The 21,243-nt window shown below is 41.2% G+C and overlaps 1 protein-coding gene across 3 annotated transcripts in view; it reads left to right on the forward strand.

The window, feature by feature from the left end:
• sept12 (septin 12) overlaps positions 1-21,243 on the forward strand; it is a 65,382-nt gene that overhangs the window by 17,048 nt on the left and 27,091 nt on the right. The window contains exon 2 of one of the 3 annotated variants that reach the window (XM_035180831.2): positions 846-2,339. In XM_035180831.2, the coding sequence (XP_035036722.2) occupies positions 846-2,339 (1,494 nt within the window). Of the gene's footprint in view, positions 1-845; positions 2,340-17,816; positions 17,947-20,164; positions 20,395-21,243 lie in introns of those variants that run through there. The other 2 variants (XM_035180834.2, XM_035180832.2) reach the window with 2 other exon arrangements.

The following is a 21,243-nucleotide window of genomic DNA, read 5'->3' on the forward strand; positions in this document are numbered from 1 at the left end:
CGATTATAAAAATACTTGATTAGTTGGGTCTTTTTTTATGATGTATGGCAAACACTGTGGCAACATCACCTGAGGTGAGGGGAGTAAGCCAGCCAATGCTGTGCCTTGTGTAGCTCACATGACGACGCTGCCTCCCCACTGGAGTAAATGTTTGAAAACTGGTGGAGGAAAAATGATATCTCTAACGATACAGCAAAGAAAAGGGTGGAGGCAGAGGTTATAAGGAGTAATACATTTGTTAAATGAAGCACAGCAGTAGCTGCTGCATTAATTCTGAATGTGTTACAAACATTTTGGAGAATGCAGTCATTTGACTTTGATACTGTCCAGCATCGACCAAAGTCAGCAAGTCTACAAGATGCAGACATAACAAGGGCAGCATTTCTTATGTCTCGTAAAAACATGGCAGAAGGAGCGGCAGGCAGGTGGGGGCTGTTACAGCAAGAGAGCTGTTAGTATTCTTCGGCAATCTAGATATTTTGTTCTGATTCTTGACATTTGGGCTTGACGTCTGCATTTAAAGTAACAAGTTGTCGACCTTTAATAAAGAATGAAAACACATTTATATATATATATATATAATATGTCAATATAAATCTTGAAAATTAGTTTGTTTGTGTATCAGCACTTTTTAACATTACTGCAATATTACTGATAACCGTGATCATTTTGGTCACTCTTATCGTGATACAAAATCTTCACACCGTTTAATCTCTACACTCATCCCTGTCCGACAGAATGCTTCTGCTTCAATAACTGGATAGTATCCACAATAATGTGTGCAGGTTTTAGTTCAACTGTGACATCTTGTTAATGACTTGTGTTTTCTTTCTTCACACCTGCAGCACTGAAGAGATCCTTTGAAATTGAAGAAGTGGATGACATACCACCCTTCTCCTCAGCTTCCCCTATCTCCTCACCCATTTCTCACCCTTCCTCGCATTTCTTCCTTAACCACAATAAAGCCACTGAGGGGAAAAGTGGAGATGGCCAGTCCTCTTCATTAGCCTTCAACAACAACAACTTAGACTCTACAGCCCACCACTCCTGCACAAGCCTGAATTCCAATCCCAGCCCTGTTCTCAAGTCCCGTACAGTAGTTAACAGCTTGTCCTTCAACCGAGGAACAATGAACAAGCCCGCCGTCCACCATAATGGCTCCTCTGTGGCCAGAGCCTCATCCTTCCAGAGCAAGTTAAATCCCAAAAGCTACTCCATGTTTTCTGGGCCCGGCAGTGACAACGACAGCCTTCACAGCTCCTCGTCCAGCCTGGAGTACTCTGGGGGTGGTGGGGTTGCCCTCCCTCTTAACAAACTTGGGTCATATCCTAGCCCTCCACCTCAGGGAGAGTACCACCGAACCCAACCCCCACAACAGCAACTAGGTGGAGTGGCCAACTTGGTAAGCAACTATAGCATGAAGAAGTTCTCCTCCCATGGGAGTGTTTTCCACACCGAGATGGACCGTGGGTCAGGGATGATGCTGGGTGGTCCACATCCTCGGGGGATGAACCTTGGCTCCATGCCTACCCTAGACGTCCAAATTTGTGATGGAGGAGGAGGAATAGTGGGTGGAGGCAGGTTGTCTCGTGGGTTGAGTAATGCCAATGCAAATGCCAACTGGAATGGTCATCCTCATAATGACACTTCTGTTGTGGTCCCCAAGGTCCTCAAGTCTCCCCAGCCTAAGGTCAAAGAGATACCGCGTCTCAACAAGTTTCCCTTGGATCTGGACAGCTTGGTAAGCAGCACCTCCACATCTCCTGCCAAGGCTCAAGCAGGATCCATGAACCCCAAGCCTACTCCAAGGAGTACAGGGGGCATCCCCCACCACACCAGCCCTCCACCCACTTCAGCCAGCCCTTCAGCCTCTCTCAACAGCCTGGACAGTACTTCTGACACTCTGTCCCTATCCCAGCACAATCCCCTATTGCTTTTCTCCCCATGTTCTCCAAAACCTTTACAGGGCTCAGTTCCCAACCCAGAGATGAGTTGCTCTCGAGTGCCCCTCACGCCAACCCAGAGCCCAAAGCTGGAGGTTATCACAGGGCCCCAACCTGTTCAGATGGTTGCCTTCCTACCTAGCCCTTACAGCTCGTCAAGCCCCTCCAGCCCAAGAGCCACTCGGCCTTTGGAGGATTGTGCAGGGGATACCAGAGATAGTGTTGGCTCAATCCTACAGAGGATCGCTTCCTTCTCTCAGCCTGCAGCCACTGACACTACACAAGCAACGGTGACCCAGCTCCCTACAGGCCCAGGCAATGGTTGGTCTACAATCGGTTGCCCTGCTGTAACCATGCCAATGCCCTCTAGGAAAAACTGGAAGAAGAATCATGAAGGTAAGATGATCTTTGCAAAGTGGTTAATAAGCTGCGTTTGTGTGTGTGTGGTTATTCATGAGACAATCCCTTAGGGCTGAACAGATTCTAGTGGTAGGTAAATAACAGTGTTGTTACTTAGAAGTGTATTCAACTTTATGCGTGCTTGTGTGTTTTTGTCTGTGTTTGTGAGCACTGCATCAACAGGACCAGAAAACAGAAACACATACTTTAGCCATCTAATAACAAGATCTGTGGTGTTAAACTAGACCTCAAAACTATTGCACATTAAAACCATGTGTATGCAAATGCTAGGAGCACACGAAAACTATCCTCACCAGAGTATTTCTGTGGCTCCTCAAGCAAGTCTGTATGTCTCTGTATACCTTGTCTCTCTGAATGTAATTTCACAAAGATAGTGTGTGAGAAAACAACCACTACCACTAAACTTAGTATTGACTGATTTGCTAAGTCCAGGTATTGGAATCAGTATCGGGAGGGTAAAAAGTGGTATTGGAAAATCTCTAGCTAAGAGACCGTGGCGATTGTTAAAAGCATCAACAAATTTACATTTTCTAAAATCAAGCACTTTATTTTAAGATGCACATTTTTAGAAAAACGCTTTCTGTTACATATATAAATGTTTTACTTGGCATGAGAAAAGAGCATTTAATTTGTATTAGTACTTCAGTAATCCTCCAGTTCACTGTGAAAACTGACTGAATATTATTCAAATATTGCATGATACTTTCTTTGATTTGACAGTCAGACGTTCATAAATATTTCAATGTATATTTCACTGAATTAAAACACCAATAAGATATTATGATGGTCGGGACATTTGCTTGAGGACATTTTCACTATCTGGACCCCTCTGAATTTGTTATTGAATAGCCCTGCTGTAAAAGCTCAGGGATGTCAGTTGAGTCGACGGTCTTTCAGATGTGTCCTCAATGCATCTTTGGTTTGTTCACACCTGTTCTTGGAGCTTGTAATGAGATCATCTGTGAACAAGGCCATTGCTATTGACTGTATCAGCAAACTGGTCATTTACAACATGTAGTATTTCCTTTTTCAACCAAAATATCAGATCTTTCAGTAGCCTACAATATCCACTTGTAGTGATTGGGAAATTAATTTCGTACAATGTACAAATACCTTTGAGGGGAAAAGATTATATTTGCAGTGTGTTGGATAGTAGAAGCTGACATTCATCTCTGTGCGGATTGTTCAATGTTTACACAATCTACATAAATGTTATTTTGCCAGCGCACTACTAAATGCTGCACATAACAAGCATCCATCTGTCTGCACATGCTTCAGTAAAAGCTGTTGGTGCCTGGAAACTCTGACTTGAGGGACATGGAAAACATGTCATGAAGAACTGATACACATGTAACACAAGTGTTCCATTTTGTGAGTGGGGGTGTGTTTAGCAAATGATGACAGAGCTTCCTTCTGTTTTTATGTTGGTGTAGAAAAGTCAAGGTTTGCAGATGAGCACAGCTGCCACACCTACTGAACTGTTTCCTGTATTGACTGACCCTGCCCCGCCCCAAACAAAAAAGGCACACTTGTTTAAAAGTGTCTGTTGTTTTACTGACATGATTTTCTGTTCATTTCATTAATGGATCTCATTTGTACATATATAATGTCAGTTCGATGGAATAGTGAGATGTTCTGCCTAGCTCTTGTCCCACTTTGGTTTAGTCGGATCACATGCCTGGATGCTTATTTTAGAATGTTGTTGACTGCGGATTCAGGAAACAGAAAGCATCTGTTTTAAGGCACCTGTGGGGACTTTCCCCTCCGTCTTCCAATGTCATTATGGTATTAGTCAAGTTCCTATGAGTTGAAAGAGAGATAAAAGAGGGTGGCTTATTTCTCTCTGACTCCCAACTAGGCTTACTTGACAACCAGAGTGATAAACAAGACTTGTGAGTATGTATTTTGTTTAATGTGTAATTAGTTCTGGACAAAAACTGCCAGGGAGTCTCAGGTTGTAACAACAAGTCAGAATGCACAGTAAAAAACAATAACAGGCTCACTCTGCGACAAAGGGATGAATCAATGTCTGTCTTTTTGTCTACTTTCATGCTACTACACTCTTGATGTAAGTGTCAGGTGAAGATGAGTTTGAACATGGCTGCAGCCATCTGTGTTCACTGTGTTATTAACAGTCTAATGTGCCGTAATGGGTGTGCACACGAAATTATTGTTTTGTTCGACCCAGTGATTAACTTAGATGGTTGAAAAGAAAAAGGAAAAAATTATGAAAACATAGAAGCAGCTCAGGGGTCCTTCCCTCTACTGTCCTCCTCTGCCTCAGGAGAAATGCACAGAGTCAAACTGTAGAAGAATGCAATGCAGAAAAAGAGTGACACACACACACACACACACACACACACACACACACACACACACACACACACACACACACACACACAACTCTGGCAATTCTGTATATTGTAATTTACACACATGAGTATGGTTGTATTTGTTTCCCTCATCACATAGATTATCATTCCCTCTTCATATCTGACTCAAATCTTCCCCACCTTTGCAAAGCTTTCTTATCTCTCCTTCCATATTCCACACCTTGCTTCTGTGGTTTTGCATTCCTCCATCTGTTCACCTCAGTCTTCTATGCATGACAGCCAGTACCGATTGTAAATATGCAGTGTCCAGGCACCACGAACAACACCATCATTGTCTGGAATCATTTTATTCAGCTCTTCTGTGCTCTTTTATTAATGTTGACTTTTTTGATCTGAAAAGCAATACATTCAGATTCATTCAGATGTCTAAGTCTGCATCTTGTTTGACTCTTATCACTTGAATTTGGTCACAGTTTTTGTATGTTGGCCGAGAAATACACTTGTTGCTTTCTATAAGGCTAATTTAGTAGTAGTGTCAGATCTGGATGCTGTAGCTCTGGAGGCATTCGGAATGAGGACAGTGAGGAAAAGCACAGGAGAGAGAAGTATTGTGATGTTAACAGAGACTAGGAGCATAGGTAAACCTGTATTTTGAGAGTGAAATGATCTGTTCCGGGATTATAAAGTAGGGTAAATTCAATTCAGGTAATCCAGGACATTTTTTGCAACTTTGACTTCTACGATTTTTTCATTATTATTAGATCAACATATAATACCATTCTGTAATCCGTAAAATGTTTTCTAACCACACCAGAAGACAGAATACCCAGAGGAGACATGACACAGCTATGAGTGTTCTTTGTACCAAAAAATACATTTCTGCCTGAATTTGATGATGTGGGACATGTCACTTTGTAATCTGGGACATTTGTATTGGGCTTTAAAAAAAGACAAAATCACCTTGATTTATGCATGCCAAGCTCAATATTACAAATTTTTGGGTGGCTGTGGCTGAGGGGGTAGAGCGGTTGTCCTCTAGCCACAAGGGCCGAGGTTCGATCCCAGTCTTCCACACCTGCATGCTCAAGTGTGCTTGGGCAAGATACTGAACCCCAAATTGCCCCTCATAGAAAAGGTGCTGCCCATAGTTGTACTGTATGAATGTGTGTGTGTAAATGGGTGGATGGCAATAAACTGTACTGTAAAGCACTTTGAGTGGTTATCAAGACTAGAAAAGCTCTATATAAATACAGACCATTTACCATTATGCAAGAAGGCTGAATAAGAAAATGTATATGATTCATCAGTTTAAACAAACAGGGACAGACTGTATTTACCATTAACTGACAACTGCAGACCATATGCTACATCTCTTTAGTTTATCTTTTTCTTTACTTCAGGAAGTCCCTATATGAATATTTCCCCATTTAGAGAATTTAAATGACTGTCCCAGATTACCCAAAGCATGGTGTCCCACATTATCAATCATATTTGATAAAGTGGGACAACTGAAATGTTTGGGGAAGAAATACACATTTTCAACAACTCAATGCATTTTTTTACTTGAATACATCAGAAACATAATTTGATAACAATTAGCAACATTGTCTAATTTATGACAGATTTATATCCTTAACATTCATTTCATGTCCCTGACCTTTTCATGCAGCTACAAGGGGGAACTTCTGATTGACATTAACCCTGCCCATTTTTGAGACATCACCCTCATGAAGTATTTGGATTTAGTCACATGATAACCATGCTAACCTGTAGTAAAGATCCTGTTGACTAGTATTTGGATTTTGTTAGAATACGAAATAAACAGACTGAAGCTGAGGTGTCCCACATTACCCAATGTCCCAGATAACCCAACTTCACGCTACCATGAGCTCTTTAAGATATGATGGAGCTTGCTCATGAAGGGCTTAGTACAGTAAGTAAAGAGATGATTTAGTTAAACTGATGGTCTTCATGGCAACTTTACATCTCCTTAATTTTTTCTAAATGGGACAACTGTGATAATGGGCGCTAAAACCATGAAATCCACTTTGTAAAGGTCCAGTGTGAAGAATATAGTGACATCTAGTGGTAAAGTTTGCATGTTGCAGCTGAATACCCTTCACCTGACACTCCTCTTCCAAACATGAAAGAGAACCTGTGGAAACCTTCAGTTGTCATAAAAACTCAAAAGGTGTTTAGTTTGTCCAGTCTGGGCTACTGTAAAAAAAACATGGCGGCCTCTGTGGAGAGGGCCCACTCCAGATGTAAATATAAAGTATATAAATATAAACAGCCCATTCTGGGGTAAAGAAAAAAAAAACTATTACTGTACAATTTAGATGATCACACATAGATTGATCAATAGATTCAGCAGATCCCTTTCACCTAAATCTTACACACTGGACCTTTAAATCTGCGACAGGCAGCAGATGGAAAGTGTTTGTTTGCTCTTTTGAACACCCAAGGCAGTTGGGTTATCCAGCACATTCAAAAACTGCAGCTGAAGGAAACAGCCTGCTGGATCTTTTTGTAAGGGATCATCCTCTATGCTGCAGTTTGTTTCTCTTGCAACCCACTAGTTTGTCTTTCCCATCAGCTCAGATTGGAGCCCAGTTTCCTGTCCAGTTGTTTGGTTCAAGACCCTGAAATGTGTTTCCTGCAACTGATTAGATTAGCTCACTCTATTTTGGCTGAACATACGCACACAGCCGAGGACAGACAGTGGTGGAGACACTGACAAAATGTAAAAAGGCTTGAGTGTCAAAAGAAGAAGAATTGCTCCAACGTGTTTTTTTTACTCCGGTTCATACCACAGTGATGTTGTGCTTCTGCCCTATGTCAAATCAGCTTTGCAGATTTTGCTGCTAATGGTCTTCCTTGAAGGCTTTAATGTGAAGTGTTCCCACATTTTGGATGACTTGGGTCAGACACTTGTCTCTTCTGTGTCATTAACAGTGTTTGCCCTCTTTAAAAAGCTAATATTCAGCAGACGGTCTTGTTATTTGAGCTACAAAAGGCACAGCATGGCTGGTTTCCTGCCCCCACCTCAGGAGACATTGCCACAGTGTCAGGTGTATTACAACACACCCAAAAAAATCAAAAAAGTTGTTTTAAGTTAATCAACTATAATGGATTAGTTGCAACAACTAATCTCATAATGGATTATTTGGGTATATATATATAGCAGCAGAGAACAGTCAGCAGTCCATCCACAAGAAATACTCCTCCCTCGTCTTTTGCTCTTGTTTTATGAGTGATGTTTGGCAAGATTGTCGAGGGATATCTTGTTTCACACATATTTGCTGTGTAGCTGTTTGCCTTGTCAGAGGCTGGTTAGTACACGTCCCAGTGGGAGCTCCAACACCTCTGTAGAGAATGTTCTGGACTAAAGGGTCAGAAAAACACAGGTTTTGTCATGGATGTCTCACTCACTCACTGCAGCCATGTGTGAAGGAAGAGAAGGAAGAGGGGGATTTCTGTTAGCAGGCACGTACAGACTGGCCAGTGTGTGTGTGTGTTTGTTTTAGGTTAAGAAGCAGGGGCCTGCAGCGGGGCTTGGCTTGGATTTGTTTTCAATCTGTTTAGTTGACCGAACATGGCTGCCCTTTGGCTCTTCCAATCAAAAGCAAAAGAGCCATGGAAAAAAAAAGTGTAACTCCCTGTCAGAGTCTGCGGGTGGAACTGGGGTGAAGGAGGGGCTGAATCCACTGGCAATACTGACGCAGAGGCAGTGGAGGGAAGCAAAGGGAGTGATAAGAACTCTTTGCAGGATCCTCCATATAGGTTTGACTTTTTAGTTTTTGTGTCAAAATTATTTTGGAGAATTGTTTATGCAGAGTGAAAAATACAGAATGAATGAATGAATTATTATGAAACGATAAATGCTGCTGTGCTGACTGATAAATCGCATTCTATCATTTGTCATAGCGATATGAACATGTGCAATAAACATATTGCTAAATAGACATTATGAAGAAGAAAGTAATTATAAAATGTTCATATACCATGCATTCACACAGGGTTTTCAGAAGTCTGAGCCAATGAAGCAGAAAAAAACTATGTTGAATGTTCTCTTCTGTGTTTCAGTGACCCTTCTGGTTGTGTTGTAGCCTTTCCTCATGTCACTCATAGCACCTCCAAATGTTTGACAACACTACAGCGCAGCTGTAAAATTTAATTGTGATAAACAAACTGAAACTTCAATGTAGTCTGGTGGCTCCATAGCTCCAGGCTGAGACAGCTCTTGTAGAGCAGTGTTACTTGCATGGGATGAATCCACATCAGCAGCAGAGGAAGGAGGACAAAGGAGAGGACTAACAGTGGCTGATGTCTGTGTGCTTCATTCAGCTTCACTCAGTGTTTCCGAGTTTATTTAAATTTTCTATTTTTGATACTGAGTTTATAAGCTGTGTTGACTTTGCTGCTTTAGATTTTATTGTTGCTGTTGAATGTGTGGTTAGTTAGCAGGTTGGCTGAGGAACACGCAGGCGCTGTATGCACATGCAATATTTGTTCATTTTTCTTAATGCATAAAATCATCAATGTTTTCACACAATACAGATTTTCCCATATTGTGCAGGCTGATTTCAGACCAAATCAACAACCAAATGACGTTGATGACAAAATGAAGCAATAAAAATAGGCCTTTGGAAAGGGACATTTTATGATGTTGTGACCTTTCACTTATAAGTTGATCTTGTCTTCTTTAGTATAATTATCAGAACTCATAATAACAGGCCCAGACCAAACACGGAGAATCTCAGTCATGTATGTATCTTCATACCCTTTTTGACCTTTTGTATGCCCACCCCACCCTAACCTACATAGCTGCCATTATACACAATGATTTGATCCCCTTTGTTCTCAAGAGGGCAGGTCCTTGTAATGTGGATCTTGGCCTCAGGGGGCCAGCATTCACTTCTAATCCCTCTCATTTAAGACAGTCGGGGATGACAAGTAAGGTTGTAGGATGAGAACAGAGAGAAAAAGCAAATAAAGACAGACTGGAAGGAAGGGAAGGGTTAGTAAAAGGATGAAAGAATTTAGGAGAAAAGAATAGTGTTATGAAATTCTTTTTATTAAACCCTAATGAAGGCAGCATGTAAACACACAACCAGAGGCACCAAATGACGATTGGAGCTCAAGTTGTTTTTCTTTATAAACGTGGGGAGGGCCAACGGTTTCACATGAGGTGACTCACACGAGTAATGTAAACGCACAGCTGGACTGGCTGTCAAAACAAAGAACAGAGGAGCTCGGATCACAACAAATAAGTGAGCGTGAGAGGGAGTGTGACTTCATGTTCCGTTCGGGACAACACTACTCCAAAATCTTTTGATATGGCCTCTCTGAACCAACAGTGGATCGACTTTAGAATGGAACGTATTAGAAAGGACGCTATGACCTTTGATGTGCCATGAATTAAGTTTTTTTTTTTTTAAAAGAACAAATAACTGGACTACTGAAGACGCCCATCCCAAAATAAAATGGCTAATTAAAATAACAAAACTGAATAGTCTGAGATCAAAAATTAAGGGCAGAACTGGGAGAGCAAATGAATTTAATAAAATTTTATTTCTCCAAATCATAACATACATTATTCCACGGGGCTTTACAAAATTATACAGACACCCAATAGTTTCCACAATGAGCAAGCACTTTGGCAACTGTGGAGATAAAAATACTCTCTCATTAACAAGAAGAAACCTCTGGCAGAACCAAACTCAATGTGGGAGGCCATCTGCCTCGACCGGTTAGGGTGAACGTGGCAAAATGGGAAGGAGAGGATACATAGGTGGAAAAGAGGGGAGAGAAGAGAGAGGGAAAGAGAGAAGAGAGGGACCAGTCATATCTAAGCTCTTGTAGCTTGTACAGTAGTTGTCCATGTCTGTAACAGAATCTTATGATCTATGGTGTCAAATGCTGCACTATATCCTGCAGGACAGGTATCGAGACAAGTCCATTATCTGATGCCATGAAAAGGTCATCAGTAACTTTTAACAGTGCTGTTTCTGTGCTGTGATGGATCCTAAATCCTGACTGAAAGTCTTCCAACAAACCATTACTATCTAAGTGATCACATAGCTGGTTAGCAACAGCTTTTTCAAGGATTTTGGAAATGAACGGAAAGTTTAGTATGGGTCTATAAACATTACATTACATTTCCTTTAGCTGACGCTTTTATCCAAAGCGACTTACAATAAGTGCATTCAACCATGAGGGTACAAACCCAGAACAACAAGAATCAAGAAAGTAACATTTCTTCAAAAAAAAGCAAAACTACAAAGTGCTATAAGTAAGTCCCATTTAAGTGCTACTAAATTGTTAGTTTAAAAATGTTATTCAAGGTATAGTCGGAAGAGGTGTGTTTTTAGTTTGCGGCGGAAGATGTGTAAACTTTCTGACGTCCTGATGTCATTGGGGAGCTCATTCCACCATTCAGGAGCCAGGACAGCAAACAGTCGTGATTTTGTTGAGTGTTTAGCTCGCAGTGAGGGAGCAACAAGCCGATTGGCCGAAGCAGAGCGGAGTGAACGGGCTGGGGTGTAACGTTTGACCATGTCCTGGATGTAGACTGGACCCGATCCCTTCACAGCACGGTACGCAAGTACTAGTGTTTTGAAACGGATGCGGGCAGCCACTGGTAACCAGTGAAGGGAGCGGAGGAGCGGAGTAGTGTGAGTGAATTTAGGTTGGTTAAAGACCAGTCGAGCTGCTGCATTCTGGATGAGCTGCAGAGGTCGGATGGCACTAGCAGGTAGACCTGCCAGGAGGGAGTTACAATAGTCGAGGCGTGAGATGACCAGAGCCTGGACCAGAACCTGCACCGCCTTCTGAGTGAGAAGAGGACATATTCTCCTTATGTTGTACAGCATGAATCTACAGGAACGTGCTGTTACAGTAATGTTGGCAGTAAGGGAGAGTTGACTGTCGAGTGTCACACCCAGGTTCCTAGCAGTCTGAGTGGGGGTTAACACGGAGTTGTCAAAGTTAATAGTCATAGAGAGAGTTGGTTTTAAGTAGAGTTTTAATTATCCCTACCTTAAAAGCCTGTGGTACATAGCCAGTTAATAGAGACATATTAATCCGATTTAATGTGGGACTGTCATTAGAGGAAAAACTTCCTTAAAACCTATCTAGTTGGTTCAGAACAGGGTTTAATAGATTAGTTGATGGTTTAGATGAAGAGGGTGAAGTCAGTTTGAAAAGTTCTAGTGGTCTAAAGATAAATCTGGTGCTACACGTGGTTCTTAGGTTTCTGTACTGGACAGTGTATCTGTGCTATTGGTAGGGAGGAAGTGGTGAAGTTTTTCCCTGATGGTTACAATTTTATTTGTAAAGAAGCTCATGAAATCATAGCTCCTCAGAGTTAAATGAATACATGTTTCATTGGAGCTATGACTCTGACTGTCAGCCTGACAGTGCTGAAGAGGAGCCTGGGGTTGTTCTTATTTTCTTCTGTTAAGATGATAGATTAAGGCTTCTTGTAAGTTATCAGTGTAACTTTTCAGGATCGGCAGAATTCGTCTAGATTGGTGGAGCGCCACTTCCTTTCCAACTTCCGTGATGTCTGTTTTAAAGCATCTGTTTGAAAATTATAACCTCCTCTGATTTACCACCTTCTTTTTCAGTGGGGCGATAGTGTCAAGGGTTGTTCGCAATACAGCTGCTGGACTATTTACAAAGTCATCAACAAGCGTGAGAGTAAATATTAAAAGGATAGTTCACCCAAAAATTAAAATTCACTCATTATCTACTCACAACTATGCCGGTGGAGGAGTGGATGAAGTGTTTTAGTCCACAAAACACTTTTGGAGTTCCAGCAGTAAACAGTGTTGCAGTCAAGTCCAATACAATTGAAGTAAATGGTGACCAATTCAAAAAAAAAAACAACAGAAAGAAAATATAAAATGCCTCCATACTGCTCCTATGGTGTCATCCCAGTGTCTGTAAGCCCCGACATTCAAATTCGACTTGAAACAGCATCATTTACACCATGTTTTTAGCCTAAATGTCCGCTGTCATCCTCCTGCTGAGCCGCGTTTGCGGAAATGTAAATTGTTGGAAATCCAATTTTTCTGAAAGCAGCTTATGTGACCTCTCATCTCACTCAAACTCAGGCCAAAAGATCCCCCAATACCTTTCTGTCTGGAAATTCCCCTTTCCAGATGATAACATGGAGAGTACTAATTTTGACAATTTCAGTGACCGTCTGACCTGTTTCTTGTACCACAGACACACCACCTATAGTCTGACTTTGTGCTGTGTTCGGAAAGTCCATTTTAATTAGGAACCTTCCTAACTGAGTGAAATGACCTGGAAGTATTTCAGTGGCTGCCATAGTAAGAGCTGTTCGAATTCTCTAAAGGATAAGGAAAGGAGTGTCACTGCTTCCTAACTTACCTTCTTTAGCACAGGAAACAGTGGACCTTTATGAAAGGAAAGGAGAAAATGCCTCCATATTCACCAATTAGAGCTCAGACACCAATTCTTTGCGACAGCAACGTTTAGAGCGATACAACCTCGTAGTTGCACCTGGACCACGTGAATATAAAAAACACAGCAGCCGGTTTATTCTCATGACATGATTTAGAACTGATGGGAATCCTCACATGATCGTAGGAGCTCCTGATATCTTCTCATGTCACTTCTGTCCAATCAACAACAAACATATTGATAATATGTTCAGTTCAAAATATCATCATCGTAACTTAGAATTACTTAACTATAACACAAATATAAAATGTATTTAAATCCCCTATTTGTGAATTGCAAAAAATATTTTTCGCCAATTAGATAAGTTTGTCTCCACGTATATTCCTCACATTATTATATTATTTCAAAATGTCAGTCCTGTTTGTTTCATTTTCATTTAAATCTGTTTTATTGTTATTTCCTGTGAGTAGGTAATGATTAAATGTGCCCTTTGTATAAAATGAAAACATCTTTTCTCAGGACATATCATTTTGTTTTAAACAGGTAACTTTATTATAACTGTGAGCGTTGAGCCTACAGCACAGAGTACCGTGCATTTTGTGTTTAGCTTATGTTATAAATAAAGGAAAAAAACACAGAGTGTAAGTGGAGCCGGACTTTCTCCGCACCCTGGTTCTCCTTGTCCAACTCCTTACAGCTTCTCCTCCACATCTTTCCTGGACCGTGTGACGTATTCCATCGGGGTCAACAACTAGTGCTTAGGAAAGGAGATTATTTTGACTTTCGGAATGCAGCCTCTATGTCTACATAGAATCAACTCAATCATCTCCAAAAAAACACAGCTTCAATTTTATGACGATAGTTCATAGGATAATTGTAAATTTAATTAATTTAGCTGTTGTTAATTGTGAACAGAGTTCATTACTTGTGCAGCACCTGTGGTATCCCTATGTCCTGCTTCATCGTGCAAACAACATTGTCTTCTCACATACACACAGAAAACCTAGTATAAACAAGGTGTTGAGTGTTTTCCTTAACGGTGTTGCACTATTGCCTACATATAGTATCTGTCACATGTTACATTTTTTAAGACGAAAAACACATGGCTGAGTAGTGGAGATTGAGAAGTGGATTATGCAGCATACAGACATTTATATTTTATTTACTAATTATATACACCGCTCCAAAAAATTAAGGGAACACTTAAATCAAACATCACATTAATTAAAAACTGGGACTACGTTGAGGGCCAAACAGGGTCAATATTTATTAAACAGGATAGACAGGATATTGGATAAAGTGCAAAAAGAAAACATTAAGATAGGCTACATTCCTCTTTAATGTACTGTACATGTGCCAGAGCCAGATGTTTGTCATCTTTTGGCTGCCAGTTCATTAATGTTTGGGTTAGGTTCTGTGCTGTGGAAACCGTCATGATGGAGTGAAGGTGTGCATCAGAGAGAAGACTCCTGTGTGGGTTTTAGTTCATCTTCATCACAGAGAAAAGCTGCTCACACAGATATGCAGTGTTGTGCCAGTTCACACTTAAATTAAACTAGTTCAACACTAAGGGACTTAATGTACTGATCAGGTCCTGATAAGTAATGAGTGTTTAATTCAGGTGAGAGCTGTTCAGAGTGGAGGAGGACACAGAAACACCCGCTCGGTACAAACCAACTGCAGCTTCTGCTCTGATCACTGAGCAGCTGTGACCAGTGTTTTCACTGTTTCCACTGTTCTTCAACAAAGTCACTTACCGGCTGCTTCCTGTGAACGAGCTCTGTGTCGCATTGTAGGAAACAATGAGCACATGTGACAGGCGTGTAAGAGTCTGGAGACGCTGTGGTGAACGTTATGCTGCCTGTAACATCATCCAGCATGACCAGTTTGGCAGTGGGTCAGTGATGGTCTTGGGAGGCATATCCTTGGAGGGTTGCACAGACCTCCATGTCATAGCCAACAGTTCCCTGACTGCTGTTATGTACCAGGACTTAATCCTTAGACCGATTGTCAGGCCTTACGCTGGTGCAGTGGGCCCTGGGTTCCTCCTGGTTTTAACTTTGATTTTCGGTGTGGTTTTGAATCCAGCCCTCAGTGGGTTGATGCCAGCAGTCACCAAAATAAAGATGTTGAAACTAGAATGGTCTGTCTCTGGCTGCTTTTGCAGTGTTGTGCATGAACGCATTCATATTTTTTGTAAACGCTGAACTGAATTTATCATTTAACACCTGCGTGCGTGTGTGTGTGCGCGTGCTCCCAGACTCAGACTGAGAGCGAGTTGGATTTTACACACACACACAGGCCCTGGGGCCCTGCCCCCACTCACTCATGTGGCGACATGCAGTGAGATCAGCAGGAGCGTTAACGTGAAGCAGCCGGTAAGTTAAATTTGTTGGAGAACAGTGGGAACAAACAGTGAAAATATAGAGTTTCTCCACAATGATGCTCAATGATCAGAAGGTTGGTTTGTACCGTGATGGAGCTTCCTGTGTCCTCCTCCAGTCTCCTGCTGACCTGCTCTCACTTTAACTTATAAACACCAACACTCATCACAAGTTATCAGGACCTGATCAGTACTTAAAGTTTACTTGGTGTTTGTTTGATTCGCTCTAGAGTTTATGAGGCTGCATTTATATATGAAATATGAGTTGTCAACATTTTGTGCTCAGTACAACACGAGACTTGACTCACACAGTCAGGACTGTTAAAGTGACCGGAGAGATCCAGATTCATTATCTGACACCATCGATTAATAACTCAATACATGATCAAGAGTTTGTCATCTAAATCATAACCATCCCAAAAAAAGGAACAAATGAACGTGAACTAGTTCATTTTTGGAACCGTGAACTTAGTTAAAAATTAAAGAAAATTGTACTATGAACGTGAACTAGTCAATCAATCAATCAATCAATTGTATTTGTATAGCCCATATTCACAAATCACAATTTGTCTCATAGGGCTTTAACTTGGTGTGACAGTCTCTGTCCTAGTTCATTTTCATCTTTATGAACTGAACTTTGAACTAGTTCTTTTTAAGTCTAAACTGGCACATCACTGGTGGTGGCAAAGTCGTTTGCCACAGTTGTAATATGAAGATTCTCATGGCAGGAATAATTTGATCTTATGTTGCAATTATTATAAGTGAAACAGTAGTAATACAGCGTTCACATTAAATGTTTCCAGAGGCGTGCGCTTGCATGATATGAACCATTATTTTTACCTTAAATGAAGTACTAATGATCATACATGATGTGACTTAGAGCAGCAAAGCAAATGTGTGTAATAGCAATAATAATTGAATTAATCAGTGTATAGATCTTCAATCAAACTGACAAGGGCATTTGGTTGAACATCGTTTGAAAAGATTTGGCAGATGATACGTTATCATGCAGGGAAAGTTCAGTGAGCTGCTCTCTTTCTGTAGTGTGGGATGGAGGAGGGGGTGTGGGATGGAGGAGGGGGATGGGAATGTGGAGTGCCTGGGAAAGTGGGTGATGCAGGAATCCTGCCACCTCAGATGCTCAATACTGAGGTAAGAAATGTAACAAGGCCGCTAATAGAGCTATCCATTTGAAACCAAAAAATGTACAGTGAAACAGTTTTTCTTTGCTATAACCATTTCTCCAGTCCACACTGACCATTAAGAACCTTACTAGTGTCGGTCCAGTGGAGAATTAGAATCCTTGTCCTGAGCAAAAATACATTTTGACAAAAATAAAAGGTAACTTAAGTGTAAAATTTGCACATGTTGTTACTATCCTTCTGCTACAGCTCATTATCTGCAGACTTTCTCCACCTGTCTTCCTAGTATAAAGTCCATTGAACGTCAGGAGAATCCGATGTGTGAACACAGCACGTGAACCCCCGCTGGACTCACTGCGAGCAAGTGGGGAGGTTAATGCAATTCTAACACGCGACAGACGCAAAAAAAAACCCCCAAAAACCAAATGTATCCTGGTGTAAAAGCGGTGTCATACATGTTGAAGACACCGACGAATAGTCAAGAGAGTTTGTGGTGATAAGAGCCAACACCAGAAAATCTCGTGATCTCCGCAGCAGAATGAATCCGTCACTTCCAGCCTCTTTCTGCTGCACGCGGCTGCTCCACCTCTCGCCTGAATAATACAGAGGATTTGATGCTGTGAACGCATCTGTGCAGAGAACCTCCCTCTGCATAGTGGATGGGTGAAAAGCATACGGGTAACGTCCTTATCCAATTCTCCGGATTTAACCTGCAGGTCATTTCTGAAATGCTAACACGTTTCTGAGGTGGTGTGATCAATGGTATCACAATCCATCCTCTGTGCATCTCACATTCATTTACACCTCTACTGTTATTTGGTCAAGTTCTGTCTGATTTCAATTCGATCACCAAAAACCCACTGACAAATTGATGCTGCTATAAAATCAGGAAAGATCAGGGGAGGAAATTGTTGAGGCTTTACTGGCATTTATTACTTTTCATTATGATTAATTCCAATTTTGCCCTGTTGTACATTTACTACTTCTCCATGGAAACAACAACTATGGAGATTAAAAGCATGTAGCATCACTGTCATCTAATGGTATGTTGTTGTTAAGACAGTATATAGCCAGCAGAGGATCTTAGCAGGAAACCGTTTCCCCCAGGCCAGGAAATGCATCATCCTTTGACAGTCACAGATACACGTACACACACGCACACAGACACACACACACACACACACACACACACACACGGTGCCACGCCTCTCCACACACACAGGCAGTGAAAGGACATCCTGCCCAGTTGTATTTATGTGTCACTTCTGCCTGCTGGGTCTCCACACCAGGTAAAAACAGCTCTCTCCTTCCTGTTTTCAGCCCCTTTAAACTGCCTTTACCGTGTCCTCAGTGTTACATTGACATTATTCCTTTCTGTTAGTCACACACTTGTTCGGTGTGAAAATGTTTGGGGTTTGGCACTTCAGAGCTGGACGTGTGAAAACTAGTCTGCTTGTTTGTCAGCTGTGAATGTGATGGCAACTTAGCTTAGTGAACAGAAAGTTTCAGTTCAACATTTTAACTCTAGTACTAGGAGAAGTGAAAAGCAGAAATAAGGGTAATGAAATTGTGATTAGTTTTTTAAGCTTTAGGTAAAGAGGTTCATATTTACATTTATTATAATGCTGGTTTAATGATTGGAACTTCTTTAGTGTATTACTTTTTTAAAGTTTCTAGATTCACATTTTATGTCTGACATCCAACATGTCTGCAGAGAGTGTTGGGGGAGTGTTGTCCTTTTACCACTACACTTCTCAGTGTGTGGTTGTGACACTACTGTTTGATTATCAGGAGTTACATTACTATTAAACAAGATGATGATGGTGGTATGCATGCCATATTCATCAATCGTTATGTTGAAAAAGAAAACCTATCCTCGTAACACATGAGTAATCATATGCTGATAGGTCAGTGTTTTGTAGGGAAGAGATTAAAACATAAAACATGAATCTATTTACTGTAAATTAAGCTGTTAGGTGGACATTTTGAATGTGGGTGGATGATGTGGAAACATTTATCAGTAGAGTTATAGTACAGGTTAATATATTGTTATACAGTTATCCAGACTTATTAGACATCAGATATGATGCTTCCACTCACAAAGACAAACTGGTTCATCTGTTATGCACGTGGAAATGGTTTTCTGTTATTTTTGAAACATTTCTCTCTTGGTTGCTGTCTTTTCCAGTGTGTAATGTGTGTGTAAAAAACATTGTCTAAGTAGAATTTTCAATGGACGGCAGTCTCAGCTGATGTTAAACTAAGCATTTAAACAAATCTCTAAATACAACATTTGGAACAGTGCTAAAGCAAACAAAGTAACTAGACAGCCACAGTCAGGACTAGCTCAGCCCCATTTACCAGTCCTGGATGATTTTTGCAAACGTCTTGGCAGAGAGCTTGTGGTTAGAGCCGACGCTGGTGTTGATGTGCTGTAAACAAAAGCATGTGAACTCCATGCATTACTTGCTGCCTCTGGCTGCTGGAACCACCCCTCACCTGAGTCCACCAGAGGATTTGTTGCTGTCGGGTCTGAGCAGAGAATATCCCACTGCGATTTTCATGTGTGAAAGTAAACCTCTGGAGAGAGTCTTGATTCTTGTCTGAGGACATCTCAAGTCATTATCAGCACAGCAATCTGCTGACTTTGAAAGTTGTGTAGTGTGAAGTTGTGAACGCAGCTTTACAAGCCTGCTGTCCAGCAGACTTTAATCAAGTCTAAAATATTTTTCTAGATTATATAGCCTGCATTTTAATAACCAGTACATTTTGCAATTAGAGCTCATATAGCTGTCACAGACTGATTTATGAAATGAGGTAATGAAGTAGAATGTATGCATTATCATGGATATCATCTTTAATAAGCAATGCCTTAATGTCTTATTGTAGCTTTGAACATGTAACACACATCAGGTTGCTCCACTAGGTGAGCTTTTGTGTGTGTTGATGTTGTGCTGCTGTGCACAATCACCAGAAGGAGGAGAAATCTGCAGCCCATCCTATTGAAGAAGTCAATCAATCAATCAATCAAATTGTATTTGTATAGCCCATATTCACAAATCACAGTTTGTCTCATAGGGCTTTAACAGGGTGTGACATACATGTGTGAAGTACATGTAATTGTTTGAGATTTTGTCTCCTCTGTTTTTTTTATCAATAAAATATAGAGATTTTGCTTAAAATAAAAAACTTCTTTATCAATGATTTTACATGTTACTGTAGTTGCAGTTAATATAACGCCTGCATTATCCCACCCTAGTTATTGACAAATAGTAATGTTAAAGTATTACATAATAGTTTGTGTTAAAAAAAAAAGTCTTACTTTGAACTGCAGTCAGTTGCATGTTGACTGCAGAAATCTCCTTCTCCTCTCAGGGATTAGTGGAAGCTGCTTGGGCCATTTGCATGTGAATAGTTCCTGGAGCTGCTTTTAGCAGCCAAACACCCCCCTTCCTCTCTGCCGCACCATCTCTCTCTCTCTCTCTCTTTCACCCCCTCTCCCTCTCTCTTGGTGTCTCTCAGCCTTTCTCTACTCCTCCTAACATCGGGGAGGACCAGAGAGAGAGGGTGAGGGTCAGATGCGGTCAGACAGGGAAAGAGAGAGTGCAGCACCATCACTGCAGACACACTTAGCAGAAAAAGTAGTTTGGAAAGCAGAGTTTCTGTCTCGGCCGGCTTGGAGAACCCTTCACTGCCTGTCAGGGAGTCACGCAACTGGCCTTTGTGAATGAGAGGAGGTAGGATACTTTTGTTTCTCTCATGCTCCATGGATATCAGTGGGGTACGCTCAGTCTTCTGTGCAAACAATGAAGGCTGACAGGACTGGTCCACTTTGGCGGTCAGAATGGGGGTTGGGGGGTTATTAGGCCTCAGCTTGTTTCTTACCGTTGAATCAGGCAGAGCTTTATAGTCTGTACTGTTTCTTGAAACTAAAGTACACTGTGGATCTGTGCAAGACTCCAGACTCCAGTTATGCTTTTTTGTTGAGGTTTTTAAACTCATATATGTGTGCTGTAGTATCTTTATGAATATCAAGCACATTTTCATTTATCTTCTTCTGATTTATTAAAGAGCCCAAACTTTGGCTATTCACAGTTTCATCATTTTAATTTGATGTCTACTAGAACAGGTATATCTGCTGTGATGTTCAAAATACTCATTATTTGTTTCAGACCCTACACAGCTGTAGAGCCTCTTTTCAGTGGGAAGTCATCCCATCCAAACAGGTGCCACAAATTAACAGGAGAGCAGAGCTGTCAATGTCAAACACAATGCGTCCACCTATGTGGATGGACTGTATGTATACAGATGCTTAAATATACCATGTCCCACATGACCTGATTATGTAACATCAAAATATTGATCTTTCATTCATTAAGAGTGGGACTTTCTCTGGTTTGTCCCCTTGAAGAAACTTGTCCAGTTAGTCCACAGGAGCACATGTGAGAACACATCAGAGATGAGATCCTCTGCAGGATTCACTGCAAATGTCGATGTGCTGTAAACAAAGACACGTGATCTCAGCGATGGATTTATGTTACATCCTGCCTCTGTTTGTTGTGCCTCCACTCGCCTGCACACCCCCC

The sequence above is a fragment of the Hippoglossus stenolepis genome, chromosome 16 (assembly GCF_022539355.2).
Source record: "Hippoglossus stenolepis isolate QCI-W04-F060 chromosome 16, HSTE1.2, whole genome shotgun sequence".
Classification (NCBI taxonomy): domain Eukaryota; kingdom Metazoa; phylum Chordata; class Actinopteri; order Pleuronectiformes; family Pleuronectidae; genus Hippoglossus; species Hippoglossus stenolepis.